At 41.0% G+C, this 19791-nt stretch overlaps 1 gene segment (V, D, J or C); it reads right to left on the minus strand.

Moving 5' to 3' along the window:
• Positions 1-19791, minus strand: part of LOC132868313 (Ig mu chain C region membrane-bound form-like) — a 64164-nt gene that overhangs the window by 7331 nt on the left and 37042 nt on the right. The window contains 2 exon segments of the C gene segment in view: positions 889-1194; positions 3696-3778. Coding sequence covers positions 889-1194; positions 3696-3778 — 389 coding nt within the window.

Consider the following 19791-nt stretch of genomic DNA (forward strand, 5'->3'; position numbering starts at 1 on the left):
CACACTAAATATTCTCAAGTCATCGCCATCTCTCTGGCCTTTGAGGCTGCTGGGAAAACAGTCAAAGTGTCGGATCTGAATTTCTGATCTCTTGGATTGACTAACCACAAACTCTGATTGGTGCCAGGAGAGAAAAGAAACTTCAGTCTATCACGATTAAATGGTTGGTTTCAATTCTTCTTTTTAAATGATGGAGTTTTACAGGAACTTCACTTCAGTGCTCGCTAAAACCGTGTTGAAGAAACACTTTCAAATGGAGTACAGAAGATAACATCAGTGTTTAAGCATAGTTATACACGTTGTAGCATATTTATTACTGTTTGCTTGCTTCCGAGGCATTATATATAATGTGTGTTTACATTCACTGACCATTTCATCAAATCCACCTCCCATATCCAGTGTCAGTAATCCTGTAATCTAGACACAAACTGTTTTCTCTTGTCACTGGGGTGATACCATCAAGGGCTCGTCTTTTCTACCTTGAATATGTCCATTTTACCAAGGAAGATGCATGTCGAGCCCCTTTCATTACCTTTCAGAGTAAAGCTATAAATGTGCAGCACATCCAGGGGCTTTAAGGTCCAATTATGGACGTTACATTCTTTTAAAATGTGCACTATATTCACGTTTCCACGGAAAAGATACAGACTGAAGGGCAAAAAACTGCCCCCCTGACGGTTCCACCCCAGTGACAAGGAAGGTTTAGTCCCAGTTTGTTTCTGGGAGTGTGTGTATATGGGGCAGGTTGACAACAGGTTGATGATTTCTAAGTTTGATTCACTAATCATTTCTAATTAATTTGAATATTTGCATTTACAGTGTAGGTTTCTTAATCAAGTGGCCACCGATTGGGGAAAAAAAGGGTGTTTTCAGGTGTTTCTGTCTTACCTATCTTTTGTAAGGTCGCTTCTTTGGAACCGAGGCTATTTTCCACTTGGCACGTGAACTTCTTGCTCTGGTCCCAGTCGGCAGCCTTGACGCGCGCGTTGCTCACCGAGGTGAAGCCTCCGGTCGCGCGCACCGCCGGGTATTGCACGAAGTCAGTCAGCGCGCTCCCGCTCGCATCCGTCCATTTGAAGCTCAGTCCGTCGGCGGTGGCCAAATCGCTCGTGATGCAGCCCAGAGTGACGTAACCGTCCGGGGACGAGCCGCACTGCCACACGGGAAACAGGGACTTCGGCGCGCTTGGCACTGCTGTAGATAGATAGATCAGACAGATCAGATCGGGAGATAAACAGAGCCGCAAACCAACACGATATTTATTCTGCGCCTGGAAGCTTCAAATGCAACCGATTTTATTCCCAAATCAACATTTTTTTTTATCTCCTTCCCTTTTCAAAGTGGACTTTATTCTCCTTTCCAATCAGAGAACACACGGACATTTTTATTGGCCTCCATTTTAAATTATTAATCATCTACAATTCATTCAGACTAATGATTAATAATTATTATACATTCGAATGTTTAACTGCAATAATTATACTTATTTTACACACACACACACACACACACACAGTAACATGAGAAACTCGGTCTCACCGCTCGCGCAAACTCCGGCCGCAGTTTTCCACCTGAATGAGATTTTATTCGTTCATTTCAGATCGACGCTGTGGGCCGGAAAAAGGGTCCGATCACTAAACCCGCCCATTTCTTACGATTTAATTCGTTCTCGGAATAAACGAATTGTGCCGAATTTTCAAAACATGAGACAATTCAACAAAACTAATTAAATTAATTTCCTTCCATGAAAAAAAAAAATTATAAAACTCCGATATAATAAATACAATTTAGTCTCTTTAAACAAATAGAAAGCATTTACTAAGAGTTCGACCGATTTATTTATTTACTTATTTATCGAGAATTTTCGACCATGAAGGTCGGCGACTTGAACCAACTGACTTATAATAACCAACAAAACACAAAGCAAAGGCTAAATACATTATTATTATTATTATTATTATTATCATCATCATCATCAGTAAACCCACTCGGATTATTTGTCAAGATTTTCTTCCACAGAATCTCTCTATGTTTTATTCTAATTCTACATTTCCGCTCCTTTGGAACAACGGACTCCTCTAAAGCAGAAAAGCGCAAAACAAAATAAATCCATCATTTCAAATCGTTCAGATTTTTCACACCAAATTATTTTATAAACGATGAGAAGAAGCGAAAACAAACACACAACGTTAAAGGGATTTTCTGTCTCTTCTTTCCCCACTTTTCCCTCCATTATTCCTCTCCACAAATCTGTCTAAAGCAGGAACTCATCACATTCATGCACACTTTATTAGACGGAGTCATAATCATTCACTGACTTTAAATACAATTGTCTCGCAAACTTATAGCTAACGAGAAAAAAGCCCTAAATATGATGCAAATAACCGACTTTTTAACGTCCCTTAACTTTCCCGCAGTTTTACATTTTAGACCATTAAATCTCGCTTTATGACACAGAAATAAAGCTGAAGGTCAAATCTCTGAATTACTGACCGCTTGTTCCGGTGACAGCTGAGTCTCTTCCCCAGTAATCAGAAGCCCAGTTCCACAGTGTTCAAGCTCACAGCCCACCTCAATCCACTCAACTCAACTCAACCAAACCAAACCAAACCAGGGACATTATCGCGCTCACTGACGCTTCAGACGCGCATCATTATAAATCAACCAAATAGAGAACTTTATTCAATTAAACGCTGAAAATATCCGACAGCTTATTTAAAAAATAAAAAAAGGTTTTTGTTTTAACCAGAAAAACCGCGATCTTGTAGGATATTAACAGCATTATCATGTTTACTAAAACTGACCTTGAAAACTCAAAACCTTGAAGTGAACATTTTTAAAGTTTGAAGAGAACTGAAGCGTTATTTTCTGTGTTTTCTCCAGAAGAGTAGTCAAGGCTCATTAGAAAACCTCACAGCGCACAGTCATTACCACCAGTCTGCAGTCTGATCTTTTTTAAAGAAAAGAAAATAAGGGGAAAAAAGTTTCATGTTGGTTTCACGGCACGAATAGATTAAGATGTGGCTCTTACCAGAAGTAACGGTGACCGTCGTTCCCTTTCCCCAGTAGTCAAAAGCGTCGTCACAGTGACACAAATCCACTCTGACATCGTTCAAAAACACCTGCTGTCCGATCTAACGATATATTACTGATCATGTCTCAAAGTCTCTCACAAAAATCAGATCCGAAAAGTTGTAAAGTTTCTCAGCGTTAAAGATCCACCAGGTGTCATTTTATATTCAGAATTAAAACTTTACAGCACATTGCTGATCGATGCTGGGTTTATACGAGAAAATAAAATAATAATAAACGCACATTAAGAAACATACACGGACGTGCTATTTTCTTTATTTTCCCCAACAATCAGATAAATATTTCTCTTTTAAATGAAGTGCGACTTTTTCACATGAACCCCATTTTCTCATCATTTTAATGAAACAATAGAATTGCTCCAGTTTTTCTTGTAATATTGTTGGTGTTCGAGGAGGCGAATCGAAAGAGGTTTGGTTTGAATTTCTTACCTGAAGTCACAGTCACCGTCGTTCCCTTTCCCCAGTAATCAAAAGCAGCGGCACAGTGAGAAAGTTTAAGGCGCTACTCAGACAATATGGGGACCAAAAGTGGGGACTAATCTATTTTCTAAAATTTTGTAAATTTAAGGTGATATTAAACGTGTCTAACAAATGTAATCCTACCTGAAGTCACGGTCACTTGAGTTCCTTTTCCCCAGTAGTTAAAGTAGCCGTAGCTGTAGTAGTAGTCACAGTGAGTAAAGAGGCTGCGTCTCTGTACAAAATTGCCCCGAGGCTCTGTTTTTGCAGAGCGGTCACTATTTTCTCCCTCTTTTTAATTTTTTTTATTATTATTTTTACGGACGACTCAATTTTGACCTTTAATATTTGTATTCTTCTTTAAATCGATATTTGTTTCGAAATAAAAACAAGAACATTAAAACACTTACCTGAGGTCACAGTCACTTGAGTTCCTTTTCCCCAGTAGTCAAAGTAGTAGTAGTCACAGTGAGTAAAGAGGCTGCGTCTCTGTACAAAATTGCCCCGAGACTCTGTTTTTGCAGAGCGGTCACTATTTTCTCCCTCTTTTTAATTTTTATTTATTTTTTTTTTTACGGACGACTCAGACAGCCTTGACCTTTTATGTTTGTATTCTTCTTTAAATCGATATTTGTTTCGAAATAAAAACAAGAACATTAAAACACTTACCTGAGGTCACAGTCACTTGAGTTCCTTTTCCCCAGTAGTCAAAGTATTCATCACGTTGGTTAAAACCTCGGAGCAATCGAGCAAAAACCAATATCTGTGCCTGCAAGCCTCAAATGGATTTTTCTTTTCCACCAAGTAGTTTTTTCCCCTCTTTATCAGATAATACACATGTATTTGACTGTACTCCATTCGAGGAAATGGTATTGTTTATTTATTTAATTAATACGAACTAATGAACTTCCTTGAATCCTCTAATATAAATTATTCATTCAGAATTATAATTGCAAAAATAAGTAAATCAAAATATTATTAATAAAATTAATGATTTAAATTAAATGTGCTTTGTTTTACAACCACTAATTGTGATCCCTAGACTTCTTATTCTTCTTCTATTTTAGCAAGTGCCATTTCAGGAGAAACTTCATTCAAAATGTTTTGTAGGTCTTTTTGATATTCCACCGGCATCCATCTTTTTTTCTCTCTCTATCCGTCTGTATTTTCCCCAGAGACTTTGAATGGGAACATTTTCAAACTTGCTCGACATGTTCTGGGAAATGTTACAAAGCTCTTTTCTTCCCTCTATAACTCCTGCTTTCTATTTTTTATTCTTCACTTTTCCTCCCACTGGCTTCGGTTCATTTTTCAAAGCCTAACTGTTCCTTGAGATTAAAACCTAGGACCATCGAAGTTGATATATAGAGTTAAGTTGTCATGACATAGGTCAATACTGCATTACCTTTTCTCTGCTCCTCTTTGGTCCTTTCTTTTTTATCCCAATATCCTCCCATTAGAAACCAATGATTTTACAACTCCAACATCTTTTCAGGGGGAGTGATGAAACTTGGTCTGTGGACTCAACTGCAAAAGTACAGTACTGAATGGCTTTTTGGTGACACCTATCTCACCCTTCTATTCTTTCTTTCATCCCTCCAGAGCAATCCAGTAATTGTAAGTCCTCCTTTAAGTTTTAAGGTAAACTTGCCAACTGGATGTAGATTCAACTGCTGAAATAAAGCACACTGTTACTCTGTGTATCTCTCTCCAGCTTCATCAACTTTCCCATCTCGTGCTTAATTTCTTTGAGTCTAAATTATGTCCGCTCTCGTTTTCATTCAGTGCTAAGACTTATAAAACTCTGGGTGATTGGGCCTTTGCTGCAGCCTCCCCGTTTCTCTTCAATGCACTGCCTCGCCATATTAGAGAAGAGAACAATTACAACAGATTTAAGATTTTAGCAAAGACATTTTATTCAGAATTGCTTATGAACACTAAGTAATTATATTTTTTATAATCCATTATCAATCTTTGAATTATTTTCATTCACATATTCATATATAGCTGTATTATTGATTTAAAATATTTGTAATATCTTAAAGTTAGCAATTTATTGTAATTTGTAAGGCACATTTGATCATATATACATGATATATGCGCAGTGTAAATAAAGATTATTATTATTCATTTCATTGGTCTTCAGTAACCACTTTATTCTTTTCAATTTATTCCGGCAACATGACAGGATGGGAGAATTCACCCTGGAAGGGAAAACACCCTGGATGGGACAACATCAGGTCACCATTCCTCACACAAATTAACGCCAATGTTCATGTTCACGAGTGACAATGCCACATACTGCACCGCTGTGCCACCCAATTGTCGATGTCATTATGAAGCATATTACAGGCAGGAGGACACATGCTGGGGGAAAAAAAGAAAAACAAATTCCCCAGTAATTAACATACAGTGGTTGCTTGAAAGTTTGTGAACCCTTTAGAATTTTCTAAATTTCTGCATAAATATGACCTAAAACATCATCAGATTTTCACAGAAGTCCTACAAGTAGATAAAGAAAACACAGTTAAACAAATGAGACAAAAATATTATACTTGGTCATTTATTTCTTGAGGAAAATGATCCAATATTACATATCTGTGAGTGGCAAAAGTATGTGAACCTTTGCTTTCAGTATCTGGTGTGACCTGCTTGCGCAGCAATAACTGCAATTAAACATTTCCGGTAACTGTTGATCATTCCTGCACACTGGCTTGGAGGAATTTTAGCCCATTCCTCTGTACAGAACAGCTTCAACTCTGGGATGTTGGTGGGTTTCCTCACATGAACTCCTCGCTTCAGGTCCTTCCACAGCATTTTGATTGGATTAAGGTCAGGACTTTGACTTGGCCATTCCAAAATATTAACTTTATTCTTCTTTAACCATTCTTTGGTAGAACAACTTGTGTGTTTACGGTCGTTGTCTTGCTGCATGACCCACCTTCTCTTGCTGCATGACCCACCTTCTCTTGAGATTCAGTTCATGGACAGATGTCCTGACATTTTCCTTTCAAATTCGCTGGTATATTTCAGAATTCATTGTTCCATCAATGATGGCAAGCCATCCTGGCCCAGAAGCAACAAAACAGGCCCAACTATTCTTTTAAGTTCGTTTCTTAAGACACGTATTTTTAAGTATGTTACCTCGCTTGTTGACAGTTTCGGCGAACACTTCCGCCTTCTTCAAAACAGTCACCAGATCAAAGGTGACTGTTTTGAAGAAGGCGGAAGTGTTCGCCGAAACTGTCAACAAGCGAGGTAACATACTTAAAAATACGTGTCTTAAGAAACGAACTTAAAAGAATAGTTATAATTATCAGACATAATGAATTTTCACTACATAAAACAGGCCCAAACCATGATACTACTACCATCAAGTTTCACAGATGGGATAAGGTTCTTATGCTGGAATGCAGTGTTTTCCTTTCTGCAAACATAACGCTTCTCATTTAAACGAAAAAGTTCTATTTTGGTCTCATCCGTCCACAAAACATTTTTTCAATAGCCTTCTGGCTTGTCCACGTGATCTTTAGCAAACTGCAGACAAGCAGCAATGTTCTTTTTGGAGAGCAGTGGCTTTCTCCTTGCAACCCTGCCATGCACACCATTGTTGTTCAGTATTCTCCTGATGGTGGACTCATGAACATTAACATTAGCCAATGTGAGAGAGGCCTTCAGTTGCTTGAAAGTTGCCCTGGGGTCCTTTATGACCTCACCGACTATTACATGCCTTGCTCTCGGAGTGATCTTTGTTCGTCGACCACTCCTGGGGAGGGTAACAATGGTCTTGAATTTCCTCCATTTGTACACAATCTGTCTGACTGCGGATTGGTGGAGTCCAAACTCTTTAGAGATGGTTTTGTCATCTTTTCCAGCCTGATGAACATCAACACTTTTTCTGAGGTCCTCAGAAATCTCCTTTGTTTGTCCCATGATACACTTCCACAAACAAGTGTTGTGAAGATCAGACTTTGATAGATCCCTGTTCTTTAAATAAGAACAATCAATCCCATTGATTGAAAACACCTGACTCTATTTTCACCTTGAAATCACTGGTTCATCCTAGAGGTTCACATACTTTTGCCACTCACAGATATGTAATATTGGATCATTTTCCTCAATGAATAAATGACCAAGCATAATATTTTTGTCTCATTTGTTTAACTGGGTTCTCTTTCTCTACTTTTAGGATTTGTGTGAAAATCTGATGATGTTTTAGGTCATATTTATGCAGAAATAGAGAAAATTATAAAGGGTTCACAAACTTTCAAGCACCACTGTAGGTGCTGACTGCACCAGAACAAGTTATGGCTCACTTCCATTAAGGACCCATGTACAGTGTCTTGCAAAAGTATTCATCCCCTTTGGTGTTTGTCCTGTTTTATTACATTCGAAGCTGCAATTAAAATGGATTTCTGGGGGTGAGCATCATTCGATTTACACAACATGCCTACCATTTTCAAGGTGAAAATTGTTGTTTTACTGTGACAAACAATAATTGAGATGAAAAAAGAGAAATCTGGAGTGTGATTGGTATTCACCCCCAAGTCAATATTTTGTCGAGCCACCTTATGCTGCAATTACAGCTGCAAGTCTCTCGGGGTCTGTCGCTATTAGCTTAGCACATCTAGCCACTGGGAATTTTGCCCATTCCTCAAGGCAAAACTGCTCCAACTCCTTCAAGTTGGATGTATTGCATTGGGGTCCAGCAATCTTCACAGATTCTCAGTTGGATTGAGGCCTGGGCTTTGATTAGGCCATTCCAATACATTTACATGTTTCCCTTAAACCACTCCAGTGTAGGTTTAGCAATATGTTTAGGGTCATTGTCCTGCTGGAAAGAGAACCTTCGTTCCAGTCTCAAACCCTCTGGCTGACTCAAACAGGTTTTCCTCCAGAACTGAGCTGTATTTAGGGTCATCCATTTTTCCTTCTACCTTACCAGCTTTCCTGTCCCTGCAGAAGAAAAAAATCCCCACAGCATGATGCTGCCACCACCATGCTTCACCGTAGGAATGGTGTTCTCAGGGTATTGGGTTTCCGCCACACGTGGTGTTTCCCACAATGGCCAAAAAGTTCAATTTTAGTCTCATTTGACCAGAGAATCTTCTTCCATATGTTTAAGGAGTTTGCCACATGTTGTCAGGCAAACTCCAAATGTGTTTTCTGAAGGAATGATTTTTTTTTTCTGGCTGCTCTTCCATAGAGCCCCGCTCTGTGGAATGTATGACTTAGTGGCCTTCTGGACAGATACTCCCATCTCCACTGTGGATCTGTGCAGCTCCTTCAGTGTTATCTTTGGTGTCTTTGTTGCATCTCTGATTAATGCCCTCCTTGCCTGGTCTGTGAGTTTTGGTGGGTGGCCTTCTTTTATCAGGTTTGTCGTGGTGACATATTCTTTCCATTTTGCTATAATGGATTTAATGGTGCTCCCTGGGATATTCAAAGTTTGGTGTATATATATATATATATATATATATATATATATATATATTTTTTTTTTTTTTTTCTCTTTTTTTATTTTAATTTGCTACAAAACCAAGATGTGTGTAACAAACAATATAACAAAAAACATACAACATTAGTGAACCAGGACATAGGACATTCAGTAAGGGCTAGGGACATGGTACTGGGTGGGGGGTGGGGGGGTGGGGGGGTGTATTAAAATGTATGTGTGTGTCTGTGAGTGTGTTAGAGGGGGATGTTTGAGTGTGGGTGTGAGGGGGTATTTGTGTATGCGCGTGTGTGTGTGTGTGTGTGTGTGTGTGTGTGTACATGAATACATATGTATATTATCAGTTTAGCAATTATGTAAATGATATGTGAGCAGAAAAGTCCGGGGCATGGGGGATTAGGATGAGTCCCAGTGGGAGGGAGTGGAGGAAAGGAGGAAGAGACAAGGGAGGGAGAAGCAGACTTCGGGCAAACTGATGCACCCCCCCAGACACAATCACACACCCAAGAGAAAAAATAAATAAATAAAATAAAATGGAGGGGGGGGTGGTAAGATGACTTCCTCTGACCACTCCAAGCCCCAGTGCATCAGAGGTACAAGCCGAACCCTAGCGGGAGGAGAGGACAGGAAAGGGCAGCCGCAGAGCCCCCCAGACCACCCCCGGCCCCCACCATCCCGAACAGAACAGGAGCCCAAGGCTCCCCCAATCCATGCGCCTCACTGGCCCTATGATGTGTTTTATCTAATGTCTAAATGCATTAAAAAGAGGGGGGGCAGAGCAGAGAGAGAGCCTTACTAAAGACTCCCCCCCGACCCACCCCCACCTTTCCTATAAATTGAGATTGTGATTTTTCTAAGATGTGATGCATTAAAAGAAGTGAGGCGCAAGCTGATTCGGGCCTTTTTACAGGCCACTCTACAAAGCGCCCCACCTCGGCCCTTACTTACTGGACGTGTTTGTGTTATTGAGTGGGAATGTACCTTCCGAGTCAGCTAATGTGGAGCGTTAAAAAGTGAGACATGCAGAGTGGAGGCAACCCGGTCCATTCCAGGGGAGGATGGGGTCCGCAGCAGAGGCAGAGGGGGAGAGGCCCCACCACAGCCCCACCATGGCCAGAACCCCCCACACAAGTCAGCCAGCCCCCGACCCCTGGAAGCCAGAGCAGTACAGAGGAGAGACTGATGTTATGTTGTGTTTTGGATGGGGGGGCGCGGGGGAGGGGATAGATAAACAATGGAAAAGGGGGGGTAGGGGTGGGCGGGGGGGATTGGGGTGGGTCTCATCCTGTCTCAGGCAGAGAGGGCCAGCAGAGCGGTTATAACCGTAAGAAATTGGAAAGTGATGACCAGGTTAGGTTATTATTAGATGGGATATTAGAGGTTTCTAATGATATGTGGTCCAGTAACAAGTTTTTCCAGGCAGATATGTGAATTTTGTTCTTTGATTTCCAGTTCATGAGGATAGTTTTCTTGGCGACAGCTAGCGCAACCAATAGGATGATGTTAAAGTGATTCAAGGTGGATACAGTGGTATCTCCAAGCAAACAGAGCGATGGAGAGGTTGGGATGCAGCAGCCAAAGAAAGTGGAAAGTAGATCTGTTGACAGTTTGGAGTCCGATCCCTGCAGAACGGCTGAATGGCTTTGTGAGTATCGCGAGAACTCAGAGGTGAGATTGAACATGGCGGCGCGCAGTTGTTGACAAACGGGAGATACAGCACTAAAGATCCTACCAAAATAAACCCTTTTTTTTCGGACTAAATCAAACCAATACTCAGCGACTTTTTCTCATACATAATCCAACTTACATTCCGATTACACTCTGGATGAATTAACGGAATTGGAGGCTTTCATCGAAGACCATTGTCTACATCTTCAGACAACTATGAACCCGGACCAGATTCACTCAACTCCGAATGCAACTCAGCCCGACTCCAAAAGAAGGAAAAAGAGACTCTGCAACAGACACAACCGATTTAACAACCCAGGAAGTCGAGGTCAGTGTACTTACAAACATGAATAAAAAGCTGGACATGCTATTCACCATACACGAAGAGCTGAACGATATCCGTAACAGTCTCGAATTAGCACATAGTCAAATTGCAGTATTACAGATTTCAAACCAAGAGCTTCGAACTTCGGTAACTTCACTCACTCAACAAATGGAATATGTCACCGCCGAAAACAAAGTAATGAAAGAAACCATACTGGACATTCAAACACGTTCAATGCACGACAACCTCGTATTCTCAGGCATCCCGGAACCCAAAGACCCCGTTAAAACACCCGACAATCCAGAGCTACTCATAAAAGACTTCATGCTAACACAACTCAAACTGTCTAAGGACACTGTCAATCTAATCACATTCCATCGAGTTCACCGTCTTGGCAAGCAGCAAAAGGACAAACCCAGACCCATCATTGCAAAGTTCGAACACTACAAGCAGAAAGAAATGGTAAAAAACAAAGGAAAAGAACTCAAAGGCACCAACTACGGAATGAACGACCATTTTCCCCGTGAGATCAACGAAAGAAGAAAGATTCTATACCCAATACTTAAAGAAAACAGGAAAAAAAAAAACCATCCGCGCAACTCTGACAGTCGACAAACTCTACCTAAATGGACAGTTATTCAGGAATCCCGACACAACTCCTTGGCTTTTCTAAGTATACACACCCATGCCATAATCTACATTAATTCTATTATCCCTCCACACCTCTTTAATAACCAGCTCCCCACTAGCCCATACAAGTGCGTTACATATCTGTGTTACTGTATTCTTCGTTAACGTTGTTTTTTTTCATGTCATTGATAATTATGTTTCTGTTTGTACTTGTCATCTTGTCCACTCTGCCCCATGTTACCCTCCTCTCCCTATCCTGTTTTACATTCCAGCCTACACATTCACACTCACTCAGCACCACTCCACACATACCCCCATTTGCATCATTTCACCAATACATCTCTCATTTACCACAATCAGACATTAACCATATTAGCATGTCCAAGCTAACCTTCCTAACTTGGAATGTCCGCGGCATTGGATCTCAGGCAAAGAGGGCCAAGGTATTTGACCAACTTAATAAATTACAAGCAGATATTTGCCTCCTTCAAGAAACCCATCTATCAGAATTTGACTGCAACAAAATCAAATCTGCTCAATATAATCAAGCATTTTCAGCCAATTATAACTCAAAACAAAGAGGTGTTTGCATATTAATTCATAAAAAAATCTCATTTATTCACAATACTACCATTTCCGATCCAGAAGGACGCTTTATCATCATTAACATCTCAATTAACAATAGCCCAATTACAATCGGAAACGTGTATGGCCCAAACTCAGATAATCCAGCTTTTTTTCAATCCTTCTTTTCTTCAATAGCAAATATGACCGACTGCCCAGTAATAATTGCAGGAGATTTCAATACTGTCTTAGACTCAACAATTGACCGCTCTAATAATTAAAAAAACAAACAAATTTGGCAATCCACCTCAACTATCAAGCAGTTCATGGGTGATTTTGGTCTTGCCGACAGCTGGCGCATACAACACCCATACAACAGAGAATACTCATTCTTCTAGTCCGTCCACCACTCCTACTCTCGTCTGGACTTTTTTCTTACAAGTAACTCCCTTATTCCCAATATTTCTCAATCAATAATCCACCCAATCATCATCAGTGACCATGCCCCTGTAACAATTAACTGGTCTATGAATCAACCACACAGATCAATCCCCGGATGGCGCTTTAACATATCACTCCTCCAAGATCCACATTTTGACACCCTTATCAGGAGAGAGTGGGCACTCTTTCTAGAGATGAATGACTCCCCGGAGTCATCACCTTCTCTTCTGTGGGAAATAGGAAAAGCAGTGCTTAGAGGAGTCATCATCTCATTTTCCGTCTTCAAAAAAAAAAATAGAAAAGCAAAAGGAAACTCAATTGGAAGAAGAAATTAAACATTTAGAGAATATTAATATGACAAACGCATCAGTCGAAATTCAAAACAAATTAGATAAATACAAATTAGAACTCAATGAAATCATCAACAAACGGACCCAGTTTTTAATACACCGACTAAGACAGGAACATTTTCACCATGACAATAAATCTGGCAAATACCTGGCAAACCAAATTCAAAGAAACAAAGAAAAATCTACAATCACAACGTTACAGGACTCAGCAGGGAAGCTTACTCACTCACCAACTGAAATCAATCAGATTTTCTACCAATTCTACGATAAGCTCGATTCATCAGAAATAAACCCAGATATTAAAGACATTAATCATTTTCTGGACCACATTCAACTACCAATAATTGACAATGACCAAAAAAAATCACATTAGAAACCCCGATATTCGAAGACGAATTACATGCTGCACTAAAGACAATGTCAAATAACAAGGCCCCCGGTCCAGATGGCTTCCCTGCTGAGTTCTATAAACGTTTCTGGTCAACTTTAGCTCCACTTTTCTACCGGATGATCCATGAATCAAAACACAACTCCAGACTTCCGCCATCCTCTAATAGTGCTTCCATCTCACTTCTACTCAAACCCAATAAGGACCCAACGTTACCATCAAGTTATAGGCCAATATCGCTAATCAATGTTGACACTAAAATTATCGCCAAAGCCCTTGCAATCAGATTAGAAAAAGTTATTCCCTCTATAATTCATCCAGATCAAACACAGGGGTGATAGCGTTCCGGCGCCGCGCCGGATTTCCGGCGTACCGTGGCTGGGGAAAAAAAAAAAAAAAAAATCTAGTTCGCCCATTGTCCTGTGTCATTCTGAGATGCGCAGATAGACAGTAAAGGGAATTCCGAATTCCCTTTACTGTCTATCTGCGCATCTCAGAATGACACAGGACAATGGGCGAACTAGATTTTTTTTTTTTTCCCCAGCCACGGTACGCCGGAAATCCGGCGCGGCGCCGGAACGCTATCACCCCTGCAAACAGGATTCGTGAAAGGCAGGCTATCTTCGAGTAATACACACAGGTTATTTAACGTAATGCACCACTCAATAACTCAGGAAAACAATACAGTCATCGTTACATTAGATGCAGAGAAAGCATTTGACAGAGTCAATTGGAAATTCCTGTTTTCCATATTAGAGCGGTTTGGCTTTGGGGACTCATTCATCAACTGGGTCAAACTGCTATACAATTCACCATCAGCCACCGTCACTACAAATGGGTTAGTTTCCCAAAACTTCACTTTGCACAGGGGGACTAGACAAGGATGCCCACTCTCCCCCTTATTATTCACTATTTTCATTGAACCCCTAGCTGCAGCCATACGCCAAAACACGCTAATCACAGGTATTCAGACTAAAAACATGCATCATAAAATAAGCCTCTATGCAGATGATATTCTACTTTTTCTTCAAAACCCAGTAAGTTCATTACAAGAAACAATAAAAACAATAAACTCATTTGCTAATATTTCAGAATACTCAATCAACTGGAATAAATCATCAGCTCTTCTTCTAAAACCACAAAGTGGGAATGCAGCAGCCAACACCCTTCCTATCTCACTATGCACCGATCACATCACCTATTTAGGAATAAGAGTTTCCCCCAGGCTGTCTGATCTATTCACTTTAAACTTTCCCCCCTTCTAAAAACAATTCAGGATGATTTGCAACGCTGGACAAACCTTCCACTCTCCATCATGGGCCATATATCTGCTATCAAAATGATAATTCTACCCAAAGTTAATTACCTCTTTTCAATGATCCCAATACAACCACCCACATCCTGGTTTAAATCTCTAGATTCAGCAATCACAAAATTCTACTGGAAAAACAAGACACCCAGAATTAAACTAGCAACCCTTCAAAAACCCAAGTCCCTAGGAGGATTAGAAGCACCAAATTTCATTCTATATAGTCTGGCAAATCATCTCCAATACGTGCACAGATGGACCCATCATAACCAATCCGATACTATCTGGCTGGACTTAGAACAGAGAATTTGCAATGACCTTCTGATTTCAGATCTGCCATTCCTTACTCCATCAATCAAAAAACACCCCTGTTTCAAAGCCCCTACCATCCGTTCGGGTCTGACAGCCTGGTGGAAATTCCACAACATCACTAACACAAAGCACTCACTCTCAAAGCTCGCCCTGATTTGGAGTAACCCAGATTTAATTTGCAACAAACGAACACTTAATTTCTGCACCTGGAAAGATAAAGGCATTACACACCTACAGCACTTGTTTACGAACAGCAAATTTTCCACATTTGCGGACTTGGTCCAGAAATTCGGCATCACCAACAAGCACTTTCTACAATACCTACAGATCAAATCAACAATCACATCCACAATGAATACCTCAACACCCAATTTAGAACTCACTACACCCATCTCAAATTTTATTAATATATCTTCTTCAAAAAAGCTATTATCCAAAATTTATAAGTTATTGATACAAACTGATACCAGTAGGAGCTTACCATCTGCCAAATGGGATTCAGATCTCTCTATCTCTACTGATGCCAATTTCTGGACTCAAGTCTGCAAAAATACCTTTCTCATGACCAAAAATACCAACCTACAATTAATCCAATACAAGATTATCCACAGGACTCATCTCACAGGCCACAAATTGTTTTGCATGGGTTTTTCCACAGACATCTGCCCTCACTGTATTCAAAACTGCCCGGACACCTATATTCATGCACTCTGGCACTGTACCCCCATCAAACAATTTTGGGAGATGGTATATATTTTTATAACCCAACCCTGATCTAAACTTTTCCACAACTTTGTCTCTGACCTGTCTGGAGTGCTCTTTGGTTTTCATGTTGCTTGCAGAGTGTTGCAGAGTCAGACCCCTTCCAGAACAGGTTGATTAATACAGACATCTTGTGACGGATCACGTGACACTTCTATGGCACCCAGGTGGATCTTAATCAACTAATTATGTGACAAAGGAAGTTAATTGGTTGGACCACCTCTTATTTAGGGGTTTCATACACAAGGGGGTGAATACCTATGCACACTCCAGATTTCTGTTTTTTCATCTGAATTATTGTGTCACAATAAAACAAAAATTTTCACCTTTAAAGTGGTAGGCATGTTGTGGAAATCAAATGGAGCTACCCCCCCCCCAAAAAAAAAAAATCCATTTTAATTGCAGTTTGTAATGCAACAAAATAGGACAAACATCAAGGGGGATGAATAATGAATACTTTTGCAAGACACTGCATTGTGGGGCTGGGGTGCCATTGGAGCAGCACAGTCAGAGCAGCAATGCATCTGAGCAGTTTCCAAGGTGCATGGGCCAAACAATGGTTCAGTTTGTTTCTGAAAATCCAGAGTGGCAAAAGTTGCAGAAAGCCAATATCACAAGAGTGGCTGTCATTCAAATCCAAACTAGACCTGTGTGAGAGACCATCCCAACCCTCTGTTTTTTAAGCTTCATTTCAAGGCTATGATACATGCAATGCCAGGGGAATGTGGGGGGACAACAAGACAGAATGCCAGGAAAACATCTTTGGACATGGTGGACTCAAGGCAACATCAAGTTTCAGTTTAGAGGAGCAACAGCAGCAGCAAGCAAGCCTGCCTAAGTGACCAAAGAAGAGGTGAAAGAACTGCAGCAGAGAAGTAAATAGAGATACCAAGAAACAGATTGTCAGGAGTTGAGAAAGCTGTTCAAGGCCTGTCTGGACTGGCTTGGTCGAGCACCACACATACACCAATACAACAGCCCCAAAACACCTCCATCTTCATTATCTCTCTTTGACACGTGACAAGTAGTTGAGTGAAAGATAAAGCAGACAGCTCCAGTCAGGATTATTGACCCAAGAAGTGGCACATGGGCCGCCCCAGCCATGCCAGTCAAGAAAAGGAAGGATGGGGGCATGTGGTTCTGCACAGATTACTACTTCCTCCACAGAGTCACAAAGCAAGACTCTCACCCACTGTCTCACACCAATGATGCCCATGACTGTGTTGCTGTTTCCAACTGGTTCAGCTCCTTGGACCTGCACACTTGGCACTCCAGAGGTGCTCCAGATGGAAAGAAGAGACAGCAAATGGTGTGCTTTCATGTGCTTTCAATGGTATGAATTCTGACCAAGTGGCCAAGGAGTACTGCATGGTGTGTTCACCATGCACATGGACCATGCATCCATAACCTGGAAGATGTTGTTCAGTGAGTGAGAGGGACAGATAGCATGCGGGATCATCATGCTGCAGAATTATTGGTCTGCCATCCACCTTCATTTGAATATTATCCCCTTGTCCTGGCAGCCTGGTGTTCAAGGGCATTCCCATGATTATGAATGGTTGGAATCTAAGCAAGAATGAGAAGAAATGGCACTGAGTGATGGAACTGTTCAAAGTTTCAGTAAAGGGGTTTTAGCAAGGGGAAAATGCAGAGATGGCAAGGCTGCATAGGTGATTGAAAGAGAGGTAGAGGCCAGCTTACCCCCCATAAAGGAGGGTTACGCTGCACTTGCAGTGTGGTTGCTTGGCTGGATGCAAACACCTTCTATATCAGTGCTGGGTGGATACAATCTCAGGCAGTATCATTTGCATCAGGACTGCACGCAGACAGCAATGGCCTTGAGTGATTTAACAGAACAATCCATCACCATCCATCTGGCCATTGATACTAACTGGCATCAGTGCAATTGAGACAAGCATTTTCACTTTGTGCTATGGGAGTCTCTCTTGCCAGTGCAGGAGTCCATGTGTTTCATGCTGGCAGTACTGATGTTCGGGCATTATTCAGGTTCCCACATGCACCGGGTGTTTGGAACACCACCAGACACAGATGGCAGATCTGAAATGCTACTGGGTTATGAACAAAACCTCAATGCCAGGATGAGAACTGTCCACTTCCTTGCAAGACAGCAGCAGCAGGGGGCAAGCAGCTACCAACAGCAGGCTTATGACACTCAGTGCCAAGAGGAGCCTATATATGTGTTTTGGGAACTGGGTGTGGAGGTTTTCCCCACACCAACACAAGAGATGCTGCTCCAAACTTGGCAAAGAGGGGACTCTGTGTGGTGATGAGCAGGCTCACAGTGTTGTTGATCAAGCTGGAGGACTGGAGTGGTATACCAGGTTAAGCTCACATTTTATCGGCCCCAGGAAAGCACTTTGGATGTCGTCCAGGACTAGTTTTGTCATCGATTGTTCCAAAATTTCAATGTACTTTTGCACATAAATGCTGCCATCACAGAAGTGTAAGGTACCTTTGGCAAGGGCCCTGACACAACCCTCTACCATGACAGACCCTGGCTTTTGGACTTGTTGCTGCGAACAGTCTGGACGGTCCTTTTCATCTTTAGTCCCGAGCATACGGCGTCGATTCCATTGAAAAACAACCGAGTTTCAAAATGAACTGAAATTTTCAGATTTTTCAGGTGCACTTTCAAACTGTGAATTTACAGCAATACCACATCCTAAAGCTGTTCAGTAGAATTCGGATCCAGTGACTGGGAAGACCAATGGAGAAATAATTCTCATGTTCATGAAACCAGTTTGAGGGGCACTGACATACCAGAAATTGTCATTGAAAGTTGGGCAAATTATGGCCATGAGAAAACACTTGCTCAAAAAAAAAATTCAAACTGGCTGTGGCAGTCAACTAAAGATCGACTGGTAGTAATGGACCCAAAGTGTACCAAGAAAACCTTCCTCACACCATCATATCACTTCCACCAGCCTGGACTCTTGACAAAGTCGGCTGGGTCCATGGCTTCATGCTGTTGGCACTAAATTCTGACCTTTACTTCTGTGCGCCTCAGCAGAAATTGAGATTCATCAGACCAGGAGACATTTTTCCAGCCTCAAACTGTAATTTTGGTGACCCTGTGCCCACTGCAGTCTCAACTTTCTGTTCTTGGCTGACACAAGTGGAACCCATGCAGTGTTCTGCTGTTGTCGTCCATCTGCCTGAAGGTTCGACGTGTTGTGCGTTCTGAGATGCTTTTCTACTCACCACAATTGTACAGAGTGATTATGAGTTAGTGTAGCCTTTCTGTCAGCTTGTACCAGCCTGAATATTCAGAGGCCTCTTCAGGAAACACCTGCATCATGGACAGCAGCGTTTCTGTTTCCGGTGCACTCCTTAATATTACACGAATAACCCCTGGTTCACTTACAACCTTCACACCACTGTAACTACTTAAAACTTTGACTTTAAACTTTAATTGAAGTTTTTATTTCCTAAAAACAGAAGACATTCTCGAAGCAAAGTATACTGGAGTAATAATTTTCTTGTTTGCAAAAATATAAAACCAATGTTCAAAAAATAAGTGATGTAAAAGGCGAGACATATTTTAAGAGTTTATGAACAGTTGCACTTTTCCTGTGAACCATGGCAAAAGAAGGCCAGAAGAAAAAGCTCCAAACTCCAACATATACCATATTAAACCTACTAACTTGAATAAATATTTTAAACAAAGGCTCGTGACCCTCACAAGGGGTTCTCCTCTTGCAGAATAATAGGAGACTCACTTCCTTACTTTTCTTCACTGTACCTGAGGAGAAAGTGCACATAACACTTGTGACAGCTGATTCACATACAATAAACTGGAAAGAAATCTCCAGTGTTGAATTATTTGTGGTGTTCCTCATTGAATTAATTAAGAAAAAAAACTTGAATTATTCAGTTCATGACATGTTATACAGTAATATTCAAATAAACACATTCACAACTGGGTGCAAATTAACAGCTCACCAGGGTCTTGAGTTCAAGTCTGAGCTTGGGTTACTGTCTGTGTGGAATTTTGAAGCCTCTTCACATGGATTTC

Source organism: Neoarius graeffei, chromosome 20 (assembly GCF_027579695.1).
Source record: "Neoarius graeffei isolate fNeoGra1 chromosome 20, fNeoGra1.pri, whole genome shotgun sequence".
Taxonomy (NCBI): Eukaryota; Metazoa; Chordata; class Actinopteri; order Siluriformes; family Ariidae; genus Neoarius; species Neoarius graeffei.